Source organism: Agelaius tricolor, unplaced genomic scaffold (assembly GCF_023055355.1).
Source record: "Agelaius tricolor isolate 1412-34295 unplaced genomic scaffold, bAgeTri1.0.p SCAF_1, whole genome shotgun sequence".
Lineage (NCBI taxonomy): Eukaryota > Metazoa > Chordata > Aves > Passeriformes > Icteridae > Agelaius > Agelaius tricolor.
In genome coordinates this window covers 58,321,762-58,336,976 of record NW_027269261.1, presented here as the reverse complement: position 1 = coordinate 58,336,976, position 15,215 = coordinate 58,321,762, and the positions used below count along the sequence as shown (strand labels likewise).

At 36.2% G+C, this 15,215-nt stretch overlaps 1 protein-coding gene across 4 annotated transcripts in view; it reads right to left on the bottom strand.

Moving 5' to 3' along the window:
- The window catches only part of HBS1L (HBS1 like translational GTPase), a 59,049-nt gene that overhangs the window by 6,647 nt on the left and 37,187 nt on the right, over window positions 1-15,215 (bottom strand). For all 4 annotated transcript variants that reach the window (XM_071436202.1, XM_071436191.1, XM_071436194.1 and 1 more), the window contains 8 exons: window positions 10,207-10,463; window positions 9,582-9,747; window positions 8,424-8,541; window positions 5,712-5,858; window positions 4,951-5,025; window positions 4,072-4,189; window positions 3,819-3,887; window positions 574-678 (listed from right to left, as the gene is read on the bottom strand). In XM_071436202.1, the coding sequence (XP_071292303.1) occupies window positions 574-678; window positions 3,819-3,887; window positions 4,072-4,189; window positions 4,951-5,025; window positions 5,712-5,858; window positions 8,424-8,541; window positions 9,582-9,747; window positions 10,207-10,463 (1,055 nt within the window). The remainder of the gene's footprint in view (window positions 1-573; window positions 679-3,818; window positions 3,888-4,071; window positions 4,190-4,950; window positions 5,026-5,711; window positions 5,859-8,423; window positions 8,542-9,581; window positions 9,748-10,206; window positions 10,464-15,215) is intronic.

The window sequence follows — 15,215 nt, the reverse complement described above, 5'->3', positions numbered from 1 at the left end:
TATTTCTTTCCAGAAATCAAATACATTGAAATTTAAATCCAATTTTCTTCTATTTTCTAGTTGTTCAAGACAACTATATCCTGAAAATTTGATACTATGAAAGGATCAGTGACAAATCTTACAACATCAAACAGGAGCGATGACTTTATTCTCAAGCTTTTTCACAACCAATTCATAAGATTAATTTCTAAAGGTTATTCAACACCCTCACACTTCCTACCAGAAGAAACACTCCACAGTAAAGCTGAATACTAATGATTCCTGTACTGAATATCTTTATAGACATTGCTGGAACTCAAATGCTTTTACAGGCTCCTCATAAAACCATGTCAAAAGCCACAAGGCTATAACATTTGGATTATCTGACTTCCCTCAGTAAAAAAAAACATGCAAGATTTCACATACTCTTCACAGACATATTTATACAGACACAGTCACATCTAAAGAAATTCGTTTTATGCTTTCACAATTTATGTTTGACAGTTAGTATCAGTTTGACAGTCTGTTACCATTTCAGTAACTGTTTCTAGCCCAGTATTGACCTGAAAGTAAACACGCTTCTGAAGACTGTACCTTTTGCAGTGCAAGTTTCATTGGGAGGCATTGCCAGAAGTCGTTCTCCAACCTGAATATAGCCTGCTTCTATTTTACCAGTCACACAAAATCCTGAACCTTGGTCTGTAATAAACACAGTAACAATTTCAAAAAACTTCATAATACAGTCAGTTTCTCATCAGAAATTAGTCCTTCACCAATGCATAGACAAGTTTTTAATATAATGAAGATTTTTTTCCCTTCTCAGCAGTGTTCAGTACTTGCAAGTTAGCCAGCTGTGCATCATAATGAAAATGAAACATTAAATTCAAAACCTCTAGATCTTATGTTTTTCAGAACTAAGGAAGAAATATTTGTCTTTAAGCAAATGTAGGTACATAAAGAAATATATTTTAGTTTTTTCAGTATTAGACTAAGTCCCTAAATTTCTAGCAATATTATTTAATTCAGCACTTTCTCACTATAATTACAGATAAAAGGAATATGACAGACCTCTCATAATAATTCTCATGCATACAGGTGCAAATTCCTATGCCATTTTACTGTTTAACTGAGTCAGAATCCTACATACTCTGTCTGCATATTACTTTTACTCCTGGAAAAGTGAAAGAATGATTCAGTACTATTTAATATGAGAAACTATTATAACTGGAGATGATTAAGTATTTCTGAATAAAAGATCTGCAAAGTTTTCATCTTCAGTGTCCTAAGAGCCTGTTCATCATTTGAATGATATGCCAATTACTTTCCAAAGATATGCTACACATAGACATTTATGCACATACACCTTAACAAATGCCTCATCTTCTTAGCATGTGTTTGCAGGTGCATTTAAAAAACAACTCTGAACTGATTCTACAATGACATTTTAAGTATCCACACAAACAACAAATAATCTTTTGCTGAACATCAGAATTCTGTGATATAAGCAAGCATCTTAGTATTTTGTGTCTCACATTAAATTAAAAGCTGAACTTAGAGCTGAATTTAAAAGAACAAGTTGATGCTTCTGTTTAGTGAATGCTTCCATCTTTCTATCTGGAAAAATATTACCAGTATGCCTGCATGCTGGTTTTCCTCTATTCATTCCAGCAAATGAGATGAAACACAGACAACTAACAGATGACAGAAAACTGTCAAAGCTGATATTGGCTAGAAAAAGAATACCCAAGTCACGTTACAGACACCACCTCAGTACAGTACACAAAACAACCTGAAGCTGGCTTTGCAAGCACTTTTGGCAACCAGACACATGACCTGATTCCAGGTTCTCAGCCACTTCCAAGCACAATTGAGAACCATTTATCTTTTGTTCACATCATCACCAGGTTTGCCTTGGTAAACCAATCTGGTCTTTGAAGCTTCACCAACTCCCATGCTGATTGCTTCCTGAAAAAGTGTCAAGTTCCTTCAGTTCCCCCTGAAATCAGTGCAAGTGCAAAATGGACAGTGGGAGACAGAATCAGGGCATAAAAATGGCCCAATTTCTGTGCATCATGATACTGGGTTCTGCCAGGACATGCTCTTTGTACTCAGGATTTGGTTGATGGACAAGGCATTTCTAGGGTCAGATCAGTCATACCCTAGACAGAATTATAATATGGTAAGTGGAGACTGATGCAGCACCAAAGGGATTTATTCACTCAGGGATCTCTCAGATCAAGAAATAGTTAGCCTGGAGAGAATGAATATTAGGAGGACTGTGGAGGATAACAGCTAAAAGCTGGCTGAGGCAGGTGAATGATATGTGAGCAGCCTTAATAGAGAAAGGGGTTTTCCAAACTATGTAGGAGTACACTCAGCACTCTCACTTTTTACACAATTCTATGGACAGCTCCTCCTGGGCATGCACTGGTATGGAACTGAGCTGAGAACAACTGCTGCTTCATGTACTTGTATCTGCAGCTACTTCCTCTGGTGGCATCAAAGCTGATTAAGTTTTGAGATCATAACGTAAGAAAAAATAGTCTAAAAAACACCTAAAAGGCCACATTTAGTGATAAACCCTCTATACGTAAATTGTGTCCCTTCCAAAGTCATATTTTTTGCATACTTTAGCAAAATAGATGTAGTCAAAACTGCTCATTTTGCAAAACTTTTCTCAATCCAAAAATGATTATTGAAGCTGAAAAGCTGTGATATATTATTTTGAAAGATCTCAATCAATAATCCTAACATACTTTCCCACAGCTCATGAAATTAAAGAGGAAAAAATAAACACAGAGATGGCATAGATGACAAAACCAGTGATATCACACTGGGGTAATTTCCCATGCAACTCTTCAATATTTAGCATTATGGCTTTAGTTAAATCAGCTAACTAAGGGCATGCACAATATCTAGTGTTTTCTCAAGGGCCCACATGAAAATTGCACAAACCTGGTATTTCCAGGTTTGTACTACTTACAATCAGTATTTCAATCTGATTTTTTTTGTACTTCCCCTATAAACATCCTAAATAGAAAGCAAAATTTATTAAAATATGAATTTCAATAATAATATTTGATTACAAGTATTTACAACAGTTCAAATCATGCTGTCATTTGGTTTGCAACATTTCTCAAGGGATCTTCAGAATGTTTCAAATGGGCTGAGTCTAGAAGCCTTATTTCTTCTAAGTTATCTGCAATTGTAAATCATTAAATGGAAAAAAAAAATCAAGTTTACCATGAAAACCTTACAGGCTCAAGGCATTCTATTTCCACCAGACAATCAAAGTAAGAACTAGTTATAGTTCTTGCTGTTCCTATCTTTATTAATGCTAGGGAATAGCTCACTGCCTTAAATCTTTGGCTGGTTGTAACAGTCACAGCACTATCACCATTTTCTTCCACCTCACCTGCCCAAATTTTTATACAAAATTAAGGAACATATCATTATTCACGACTGCACCAATGAACAGAAAAGGAACAAGACAAACTTGTTTAAAATCTAGGACTGGAAAGCAAAAGAGCCCAAAGCCACACTCATAAAAAGTTCGAGAAATATTGATTTAGTCCAGCAGAACCAGTTTGGGAAAGTCCCACAGAACCATGAACTCATTACACAGACAAATAATTGGTCATGCAGATTAGCTTCCTTAATTTCGTTTCCAGGGTGTTTCACCTTCAGCAGTACTATTTAAAATTTGGCAAGGAATAGAACTTGAAAATGTCCTTCTCTGGTCTAGGACTACACATGAAGTTCCAACTTTAAGTCTTATTTTGACAGCACTTTTAACACTTGTGTTAAATATCGGTAAAAACACTATAAAAACAACCAACCTTTAAAAACATCAGCAACACACAGTCTAAATGGTTTATCCACTGATCTCTGTGGTGGCTTGAAAGAATCTGCAAATAAATTGATAAGATCTTTTAGAATGTCTGTATGTAATAACTGTCTCAGCAACTTCTCCGTTAGAGAAATTAATTATGTTACATTTCATTGAGTTTGTCTCACATTTTACCCAAAATAAAAGTTTTAACACACACAGGACTAAGAGGTATTATTTTAAATGAGGAAAATTGCACTTACCAATTTGCTCCAACAAACACTTTCCTTTATACCATTGTGTGAGGTCACTTGACTGACCCCTTGTGACTAGATTTTCTCCACCAAGGCCACTTGTTGGGATATAAGCCACATCTGATTCCTAATAAAGAAAAGAAACAGATGTGAAGCATACATTAACAACAGGATCTCCTAGAAGAAGTGAGAGGTGCATTTTTTCAATGTTATGCATCTAAACTTTAAAAGCATAGTTGTCACATTTGTATTTCCCCTGGAGAAAGCAGGTTACTTATGGATCCATTTCCTTTGTGGTTACCTCTAGCCTGATCACTCTGCTCCAACAAAGAGTTGGAGATAATTAAATATGATGGTATCAATGCTGACAACTAGAAACTGAGTTCAGGTAATAAACTCCTCCATGTTTGACAAGAAAACTTTGGTTTGAATTGCTGCTTTATGCATAGGGATTGCAGGAAAACCAGCCAGTCCAAATGAATAGTAGTTGGAACCCAGAAAACATGAGAGGACAGTTCTCACGAGTTCATAATCCACACTGATACCTGCTCAAGTATAAAACTCTCTACTGTCATTCATGTAATACTGAACATTAAGATAGACAATTCTTGCTCTCTTCTGCTTTATAGACAACAATCCCAAGAAACTACAAGTGATCTGAGTACCCCAAAGATTCAACAGACCTAAACAAAAATGACACAAAGAGTATTAAAGAACTGACTACCCTTATGCAGGGTTCAGTATCACTCTACCAGGAAGAAAAGGCGTTTGCTACATTATGTGCATGTAGCAGTGGCAGGAAAGTGACACAAAATAACCTGACTGTAGGAAAAGCTCATCCCACCCAAATGCTTGAACAAAGCAACAAAGGCCTCACAAATATATTACCTTAAAGCCAGCTTGCTTAAGAAATTGGCCAAGCTTACTTGTAATTTCCTGAAATCTTTCCTGTTGCCAATTGACCTAAAATAAAGTACAGATTATGATATGATAATAAAATTATAGATTTTTAACCATGACTTGAACATACAGCTGCATGTCATCAATTCTGTAGTAGAAACAGATGTGTATTTATAAACATGAGATTTCCAGGTGCATTCATACTTGAATATATAAGAGCATACACATTAGCAATTACTGATCACAAACACCACTAAAATTGCAAGCCCTTTTAATTTCAATTTTTTACGTTTACACAAAATTCAGGTTCAGTAAGATATATTCATTATAGGAGTAACTTAAAACGTAAATAGAAATATTTAACATACTTTACACAGTTAAATAAAACTATTGAGGTCTTGACCTAAATGACCACCAAGATGATCTTACAGATTCCACTGACATTAATTGTTGTGAGATTTCCACAAGTACAAAAGGGACCCCTGCTCATTTTAGCACCAAACTTAATCTTCTGTGTACTTTGAAAATACACCCATAAATAAAAAGAATAGCATTGTAAAGTCTAAACTTAAGGGACAGAGCTGGAAAGCAAAGAAACAATGCTTTTATTATTGCTTTTAATTATGAGTTTCACAATAATAATAAAAACAATGCTTTTTATTATGAGTTTCACAATACTGATTCTTAAACTTAATATCTACAAATCTAGACAGATGCCCTTCACTTAAATGAAGAAACTAAACGTGTACCTGGTCCATTTTATTGACTGCAACAGCCAACTGTGTCACTCCAAGAGAGCGCACTAATAATCCATGTTCTCGAGTTTGTCCACCCGTCTCAAACCCTGCCTCAAACTCTCCTCTGCTGGCATCCACAACCAAAATTGCCACATCAGCCTACATTAGAAAGAAAGAAAAAAAAAAAAAGTGGTTAAGAGGTGGAAATAATCTGGGTAAATACCTAAATCAGTAACATTTCACACAAAACTTACTTTACATAGATGGAATTCTGATGTGCTCATGTGCTCAATGCATCTGTATCATACCAACTTTGGTGAGATATTATGGCATTATTTCATCTTATGTCACAAACCAGCACCTCCTGGTTAAACACAGGACAATTGTTGGTTTGGGGAACCTGTCCCCTTCAATCTACCCACTGTGGATGCTGCACAGATCTGAACAAAAGCAGCCTATGCTCAGAAGTTCTAGAACAATGTATGAGCACTATGTCTAATTCTCTCTGCCTCAGTCTGTACACTGTCTTCTTAGTGAGAAGCTGCAAAAATTACAAACAAATCACCACATTATACAATGGGAGAACCAGTTGTACTGTACTGTTGACTGGATGCTGGGTGTGAATGCTTCAGAGTCCACTCAACACACTGGAGCATGCCAAAATCACAAGGTGGGAAAAATGAAGTAGCCTATTTTATCACCTAGATAAACCCTCTGCCAAAGCATTAAGAGCAAAAAGTCTACAGCACTGCACAAAAGTCAGCATGTAAGCCCTGGGAAAGACACAGATCTTGCTGTTAGCCTTAAATGCTGCTAATATTTCTTGTACTTTTCCTGCTTTGGTAAGTAATTGCCAGTCAGATCATCATCATGTACTAAGCAACGGCAACAAATGTGAACAACAAAGGTACTGGTGTCAACAGGCAGGTGTAAGACAATTTCAGAGGACTGAAGAGATGGACATACTGGAAAGAGAGAAGAAAAAGTGGTACTTTTTCCCTTCTCTTAAATGTTTATGCTTCAGAATTCCAGGAAAAGGAAGAGAGTCCTGATTCTGAACTTCCCTGGCCTCATCCTAGGCATGAAATGCCCAGAGCTCAGAGACAGCAGGAGTGTGAGAAGAGGAAAAGGATAACTGATGAATTTCCTCAGAGCTCCCAGCCTCAGAAGTGCACTGCAGTGAACTTCTCCTTAAAAAAAAAGACATTCTGCATTTTCTAAATTATAAAAACAGTACCTCAAGGACTTACTGAATGTGTATCAAAGTCCAGATGCTGGCCTTGATAAGGCTGATGTGCATTTTGCATAAGAGTAGTTGGGGGTTCACCTCCTAACAGCATTCTCCACAATAAAAAGACACTAAAGCCATTTTCAGCCATTGCTTCAGCACTAAGCCTACTCTAACAGGCAACAGACAGTTGCACAGTTTCAGTGATTCCTTAACAGGCTCCAGAACAGACCAGTCCCTCATCACCCTGAGAGCTGGAACACAGAGATACCAAGCTTTATTCAGTCAGACCTGTCTTCTGCTGAGCTGATACAATTGCTGAGGGATCTGCAGCTCTTCTACTTCTGTCTGTGATACTTTTCCCCAAAAAGAAAAACTATTTAAACAACAATTGTAAAAAACAGCACGTCTGAGTCAGTATTTTCCACTGCTCTGAAACCAAAGATTCACTTCTAATTTTAAAACTCAAAATTGCTACAACACATATTCTGCCATATAGATGGTTTTATAATAAATACACTATAATTTGCAAACTTCTGACTCTTCTGCAGCCTAACCACTAGGTCACAAGGTCTGAATCCTCACCTAGGCTCTGCTTCAGAGCTAAAGCAGAACTTGGGACAAACCAGTCTTCCTACCATGCAGTTCTCTATCTAAGATCATAGTAGCAGTACTCATCCAAGTACTCAACAAAGATCTTCAGATATAACCCATATTTCAGACAGTTATGACACAGACAAAGCAAAAACCTATACGCAGCTTAGCTTTAGGAAAAAAATTACTAAATCTCTACTCTGGAGAATCAATTTTATTATTTAAAGAAGGGTACCTTGAAGTGAAAAAAAAAATCATTCCTTTTATATAATGTAACCATGCTATTTTTACCCCATCTCTGATAATATAAATAATAATCTATAGAGGACTGGTAGGTGCCATACTGATTTCAATGGGTAGTGTCCAATGCTATTGACTTCACCTACTGTTCCTAAAACAAGTGGCATGCAGTCTCTGCAAATATCTTCTTCTTGACAAGATAAATGCATTCTGTATAAACTTTGTTATCTGTTTTCCCATCCCCTACAAAATACACTGTAAAACAGAAAAATGGGTTTTGCTTGATCTATAAATCATTTTTCTTTAAGCTCAAAATCACTTAAAATCTTCACCTACAATGTGACTTTCACAGAACTACTCATTGAGTAGCCATATATAATATCTGAATAGCTTTCAAAGCTCAAGTGTGGTTTTATCAAACTGCAACTTACTATTAAACTACTTGCATAATAAAACCTTCCTCCCAAACATTAGCATCAATAAAAAGCAACTACCTTTAATGTTTAACAAGCACATTCTCTTTTAAGTTTAGAAAATGCAAAGATAGGTTAACACCAACAATGATTCCATTCCATCTGAGATTTTAAAAGAAAAAAAAATTTAAGAAGCTACAAATAATACTGATATTGGAAAAAGGAAAAAGCATTTTAGACTATCTTTACCTGTGCAGCTCCTGTGATCATATTTGGAATGAAGTCCTTGTGGCCTGGAGCATCCATCAGTGTAATTACTTTAGTTGGTGTCTCAAATTTGGTCATACCCACATCCATTGTCACTCCCCTTAAATAAAGCATACATGCAATGCACCATTAAGACTGCTTTAAAACTTCACAGAGACATAAAGTAAGATATTAAAAACACAACCATGAAATCACACCCTTCATATCTTTCACTGATTTAGCCTTCACTATAGGGATACCTTGTGTGTTGGAAGAGCAGACCGCTAGAGCTGCCTTTTAGTAAATCCAGTTGTGAAGAAAAATACCCAGAATTCCCAGTATTCCCATGCACCCTTAGACTGTGTCCCAACAAGCACAGTGAAAATATGAAAATTGAACCGCATATTTAAATCACTACTAATTATACTTTTGATATTTAGTTCCTCAGAAAAATGTAAGAGAAACATAACTGAGCTAAAAAAAAAAAAATAGGTGGTATGGGACAGCTACACATTTGCAAAGATGCACAGGCACAACTCCTGATTACCAAGGAAGGATCACAGCACACTTGGACTCAGTTCCACATCTCGCTACTCTCCACATGTTCTGCATGACACACAGGATAGGATCCATATCACCAAATGCAAACACCTACCATGCACATGTCTGCATCTGGGATAGTCATCTGCATCTCCCTTTACAGACAATCAAGACAGACAGGAACTTTGAAGGGACTAAACATCTTGTAGTAGAAGATACTTTTAGTATGCTGCTCCCAATCACCAAAAAATCCCAACAACAAAATAAGCCCCCCAAAACCCCAAACATTTAGAGATGACTCCAGATTTTTTTTTTTAAATAAAAACCTCAGAGCAAAGAGAAAATAGAATCAAAAATCAATCAATCAAAAATACCAATTCAGAAAAATCACTTCTTCAATATAAAAATGCAATTTTAAATCTCACAGTTAAAATTAATAAAGGCCTTTTATAAAGCATACAAATATTGTTAATTTAATTAATTTGTAGATTTCATTTTAAAAGTAATGTAAGTCACATGTGATGAACTGACATTTCAATGCTTAGTTTATCAGACTAATATTTTCTGACAAAGCTGTTCTTTCACAGAAAAAAGGTAACTCCCATCAAAATGTGTTTCTACCTTTCTCTTTCTTCACCAGTTTCATCCAAGACCCATGCATAGGCAAATGAAGCTTTACCAGCCTTTTTAGATTCCTGTTCATATTTGTGCATAGTTCTTTTGTTCACATTTCCCAAAAGGTAGAGCAAATGACCCATTAAAGTACTTTTGCCTGCATCAACATGTCCTGTGGAAGAAAATACATATTACAGCAACTTTATTCATGAAATTTATGCAATTTAGGTGTAGCACAAGAAATAGACTAAACATATAAACATCACATGCACTAATTCTTCTGTAATCCATAGAACTTCATAATCCTGTGAGACAAAGACACAGGAAGAAGACAGGTTATAATAACTGCCAGTTAGCATGACAGCCATAGAGTACCTCCAAATTCATGCTAAAAAGAACATGCTGCAACAATGAAACCAAACCAAACATGTTCTGTATGCTCAAAGTAAACCTCACTGTCCAAGTCAAAGACATGTGAATGTACTCCTTCCAAAAAATGCAGATGCAACTGAAAACAGTATGAGATTCCTTTCCCTGGAGTGAGGGAAGGGAATTGCTTCCATATAACTTCCAGATTCAAACACAATTTTTAAACTTTATGCTTGTCAGAAATGTAATTTAACAGTATTACCTATTACCACCAAATTCAGCAGCTGCTTTCCTCCTTGTCTCTTCTCCAACTCTGCTTTCACATCTATTTGTGGTTTTGCCTTGCTTGACTTTTTTCCTGGAGTAGGCACCATATTCTGCTCTTCTGAAACCTGCACTACTTGGGGTGAAGGCGTAGATTTTGAGACAGCCTCAAGCACTCCAGAAGCTACACTGGCATCTTCAGGTAACAGTCCTTTCTGAGGTGTATTAGTGTGGCCATTTTCCTCAGCAATCGCACTAGGGGAAAAAAGAAAACACAAAGAATGCACATGGCAAAGAAAACATAGAAAAAAGGGAGAGAAATTGAGTTTTCCATTCACTAACATGTAAGCCTCAAGGAGTATGTGATAAGCCCATTAAGGTGGAACTGATAAGCAGCTGGATAAAAACCGCACAGATACCATCTCTGAACATCTTGTCTGAAAAGCAGCACTGTTTACAAAAGCAAGATAAGATGAAATCTTGTAAAATATATGAAACAGATAAACAAAGATAAACAAGCTTTCCATAGACCCTTCCTTTAACAGGAAGGGAAAGGATAATTATGCAGAACAACCACAGAGCAGGTTTCCTCTGAACTAAGAGCCCAAGTCAACTTTGAAGCACAGATCCTGAAACAGTTTCCACGTACAGTACCATTACTACAGTTCATCATAGTAATGTTTTATTCTGAGAACAGCAATGTAACAAAGAGTTGATATTAAGCACATGTAAGCTGCAATTTACAGTGCAATGCTTACACAGAACTGTAACAGATGAGTTGAGATTTATCAATGTTGAAAAAAAATTGTTTCAAGCATCAAACAAGACACCCAGGACTAAAGACATTTGGATTCTCAAAGTCCATTTTTATAACACCCTGTTCTCCTACAAATCACCATACTAATCCTAATGGTAAATAATCTCAAATATATTATTTTCTTACACTGTCTCTTTTTATCTCCAGTTTATAAATGAACATATTTTCCTGATTGACACAAGCTTTCTGAGAATATACAATATTATTATTTATCTGTCATAGCAAAGATGATCACTAAAAACAAACTCTAAGTAAACTTTTAAAGACAGCAAAAGCTTTCTTACTGCCTGATAGAGTTGCATGGTGAGGCATTAATGTAAGAAACAAGACTGGAACAGAAGCAGTAGTTATTACAGGTCTGCCAACATTCTATCACAGCAAATGTCAATATACAAACCACTGATTGTACAGAAAACTAAAATCCCTACAAAACACTATACTTAAAATTTTATCCAAGGGGAAGAAGCTTCTTCCCCTGGAAAACTGGAAATCCTTTCAAGTTCTGTACCATCATGCTGCAGACTGCTTTCTCTGGAACAGCTCTTCATGCAGGCTCTCAGTCAAGTGTTTCCACATCCACAGTGAAATTTTCACTCCACTTTCTGCCTGCACCCACAATAAACAACCCTGTTTTAACCTTTTCAACTTCTACAAACAAAACTAATTATTTTGGTACTTAAGAATCCCACATTGTGACATCTCAGCTTTTATTTGACATTACTTCTCATTTTCTGTCTGCGTAGGAGTATTTGCATTGTGTTAGCCCCTTTCCATTACATAGATCTCATGGAACAATACAGCCTCAACATGTTAGTCTACTAAAGAAAGCTGTTGAAGAGTTATGATGATGTAAAAAATTAAACATTATAAATGTTCAGATCAAATGCAAACTTAGCCTCTCATCACAGCAATAAGTACCATGGGACATTTTACAGCTCCCCCTTCTTCCCCACAGTTTCAGAACCCACCTGTGTTATCAGTACTGCAGCCAACTGATTGATTTTGACACCTTTTTATAAGGCCCAAAGCCAAGTTTTTCTCTTGATTGTGAGACCAAAGCAAAAATTCCAGCACTCATTTCTTGGCTACACAACCCAAGGTCAGGTTCTTGCCTCAAGGCTAAATACCCATTTTTTTTTCCAAAACCCAAGGTCAGGTTCTTGCCTCAAGGCTAGATACCCAGGCATGCTTCCCAAATTAGCTAAGCAAACAACCTGGTTTATGCCAGCTATGATGGCTGCAGGGGTACAGATGGTACCTGTACTTCTGCATAATAGATAAAAAATTCTGTATAAAGTCGATTTGATATTAAATAAAATATAGATGTACAAAGTCTATTTATATTTTTGTATTAAAGTATTTTCTTAAAAGAAGTTACTCTATCAGAATATTCCAAACCACATCTAAGAGAAGGACAAGTTTTTATCAAACTACCACCTTGGGTCACACAATCTTTTGACATTTTAGAATTCACACTACAAAGCCAACTGTTCCGTATCACCAACTATCACCATGTTACAGAGAGCATTGCAGCTTGACAAGCTGAATAACCTTGATAACACTTGATTCTCTAAACCAAAACCATAGTTGGTCATCATTGCTTTACATGTAGCAATGAAGAAAGTTGATTACACACAAATTATTCCACAGGGAAAAAAGTCACTACAACGATTTATGCTTTTTTTTACTGGAAAAGGGAAGAGCATTTCTATAAGACTGAACAGGAGGCTCTGCCTTTAAAATTCCTTAAATAGTACATTAAGTTTTAGATGACAACATACTTTGGAGAAAATAATTGTTTTGCCATTCCAATGTCTCTGCAGGGAAATTTTACTTCATGAAAACAGACTGGAAACAATCAAGTTGATAGAGGGTAAAATATACAGAGAATTGTGGTAACTAAGTTTTCTACATATTGTGATAAGGTATTAAAAATCATCTGAATGATGTAAAGTATAACAAATAATTTTTGTCTCCATTATTTAAGAGAGCCTCATATATTTACAATTAATTTGCATTAGAAAACCATCAAGATTAGGACTCTTCCATAATTTTCCTTTTCTTCAGGCAAACTTTAGTCTCAGCATAATATCTAGCAGCATAATACCTAGCATGTTCACATTGAAGTACCAGGACTAGTGCCAATATGCAAAGGTCACACTGAAATGCAAATATGGTATTTTACATTGGTATCAAGTTTTCTTCCTTGAAAGTCTAATATTTGAAGTTCTGGAGAAAACTATTTGTATAAGAAGTCATATCAAAACAGCCTTTACAGCTGGAAATAATTTTCTCTCCTTCTCAGTGTATGCATTTCTTCCCAAACCAAATTTTCAAAAGTGAAAAAAAAAATTAAAAGGCAGTTATTTAGATGAAGCTGAAGGTAATGTGACTCACAAACATAACTCTCATATTTTCTATAGCTTTCCAAAATATAATCAAGCATTGTCACATCAGCCTATTAACAGACAAGAATGTATTTTCATAGAGAGGTTATTTGCAAGCCTATAAATTTTATTTCAATAAACTAGGTAATGATTCTTTTTCTAATCCCAGCTGCTAAGATCTTCCAGCAGGCCAAAGCATATGTCAGTAAGGATTCCCCAAAACAAGATGGATTTTGTGTGGTAGAATTCAAACTAATCACAGCATCTGAAAGAACCATGGTCATTGACAGAGACCAAGTACTCTCTCATTTCTATGTAGCTTTCATTGCAACCACCCCTGCTGAAGGCTGCCAAATAGCTTTTATTTTGGGTGGTGCAAAGAAAAAGTGCTAGATACAAATGAAATTAGTGAAACAAAGCTCCAGCCATCATTAGGCCTTGCTATTTTTTCAAGGGTACAGTATTTGAAGAGTCAGTACACTGCTAGAGTTTAAAAGTTTCAGATATTATGTTTTGGAAACCTGGAAACAACATGTGCCACAATAAACTAGACTTGCCATTTCAGAGAAGAAACATCAGAATGGAGAGAGCATATGATCTACTTACAGAATATCCCTAATAACACAATTCAGCTTTTTGCTGACCAGTGTCAGGGAAGGGGAGAGCAAGTTTATTGCTAGGTACCTAAGCAGGAAAGCAGGCAGGTTAAATTCCAGTCTCATGGAAGTACATGAAGAGAAATGCAACAGTAAGACCCTGACAGTTACTTATGCTTCATGGCAACCAGATGAGTAGTTTATTGAAAGCCTGATAAGGGCTCAGAAAAATGCTAAGGAGCTCCACTTCTGATAGTCAATAGACAAAAATGAATGACATTGGAAATGCTCATCAGCTAGCCTCTTCCCATAAGGTTTTACAAAATTACTGAATTGAAAACTCCCGCCAGAAGGCAGTACAAGTGTGTCACTAGTGCAAGCAGTCAGGAATATAACCAAGTCAACTGCACTAGAAAGCATCTTTGGTAGAAAAGTTCAAGCTTGGTCTGAGCCATGACAACCTACCATATGAAAAAAAATTTATATTGGAGGAAGACCACTTCCTAAACCATTGCTCGCATCGTTGTTTGAGGAGTTGACAGAACTCTCCAAAGCAGTCTCAGTTTGCCAACCACTGCTATCTGGTAACATGGAGACATTGACTGATTATGTAACTCAACTTCTTTGAAAGGACAGAACTATTATGAACCTTGCATATGCACTGAGATTGCACATATATTGATGTACTCCAGAAAGCTTGACCATCAGCAATTCAGCAATAAATCTCAAAACAGTCTATCACAGCTCTTTTGGAAATCAGCAGAAAAACCAAAGCCTGGCAGGGACCAACATTTAGTCAAAATTAAAACTGCCAGGCCAGAAATTTCCTATGCTGTCTTGCCAACAAGGACCATATCAGTAAACTGAATAAAATGTTATGGTTACATTACTGTTTTCTGGGGAATATTAATAAATGCAACCTATGTTGTTATAAGAGATGTTAGAAGGCATTCAATCTCCCACAAGTATTGAAAGGTTCACACCACCATGCATTCAAAGAGGAACTTGAAAGCTCATCTGCTCTATATTAACTCTTCAGAATTTAGCTTTTAAACATTATTTTCAGTCTTTTAGTCTCGATGCTGGGTGAATTATTTTTACACAACCGACTCTTTTGGAGTACTTACAGTCATTACAGAAATGTCTACATTTATTTCCCCTTTCAAAATTATTAATTACAAAATATTGGTCAGACTAGTTAAAATAA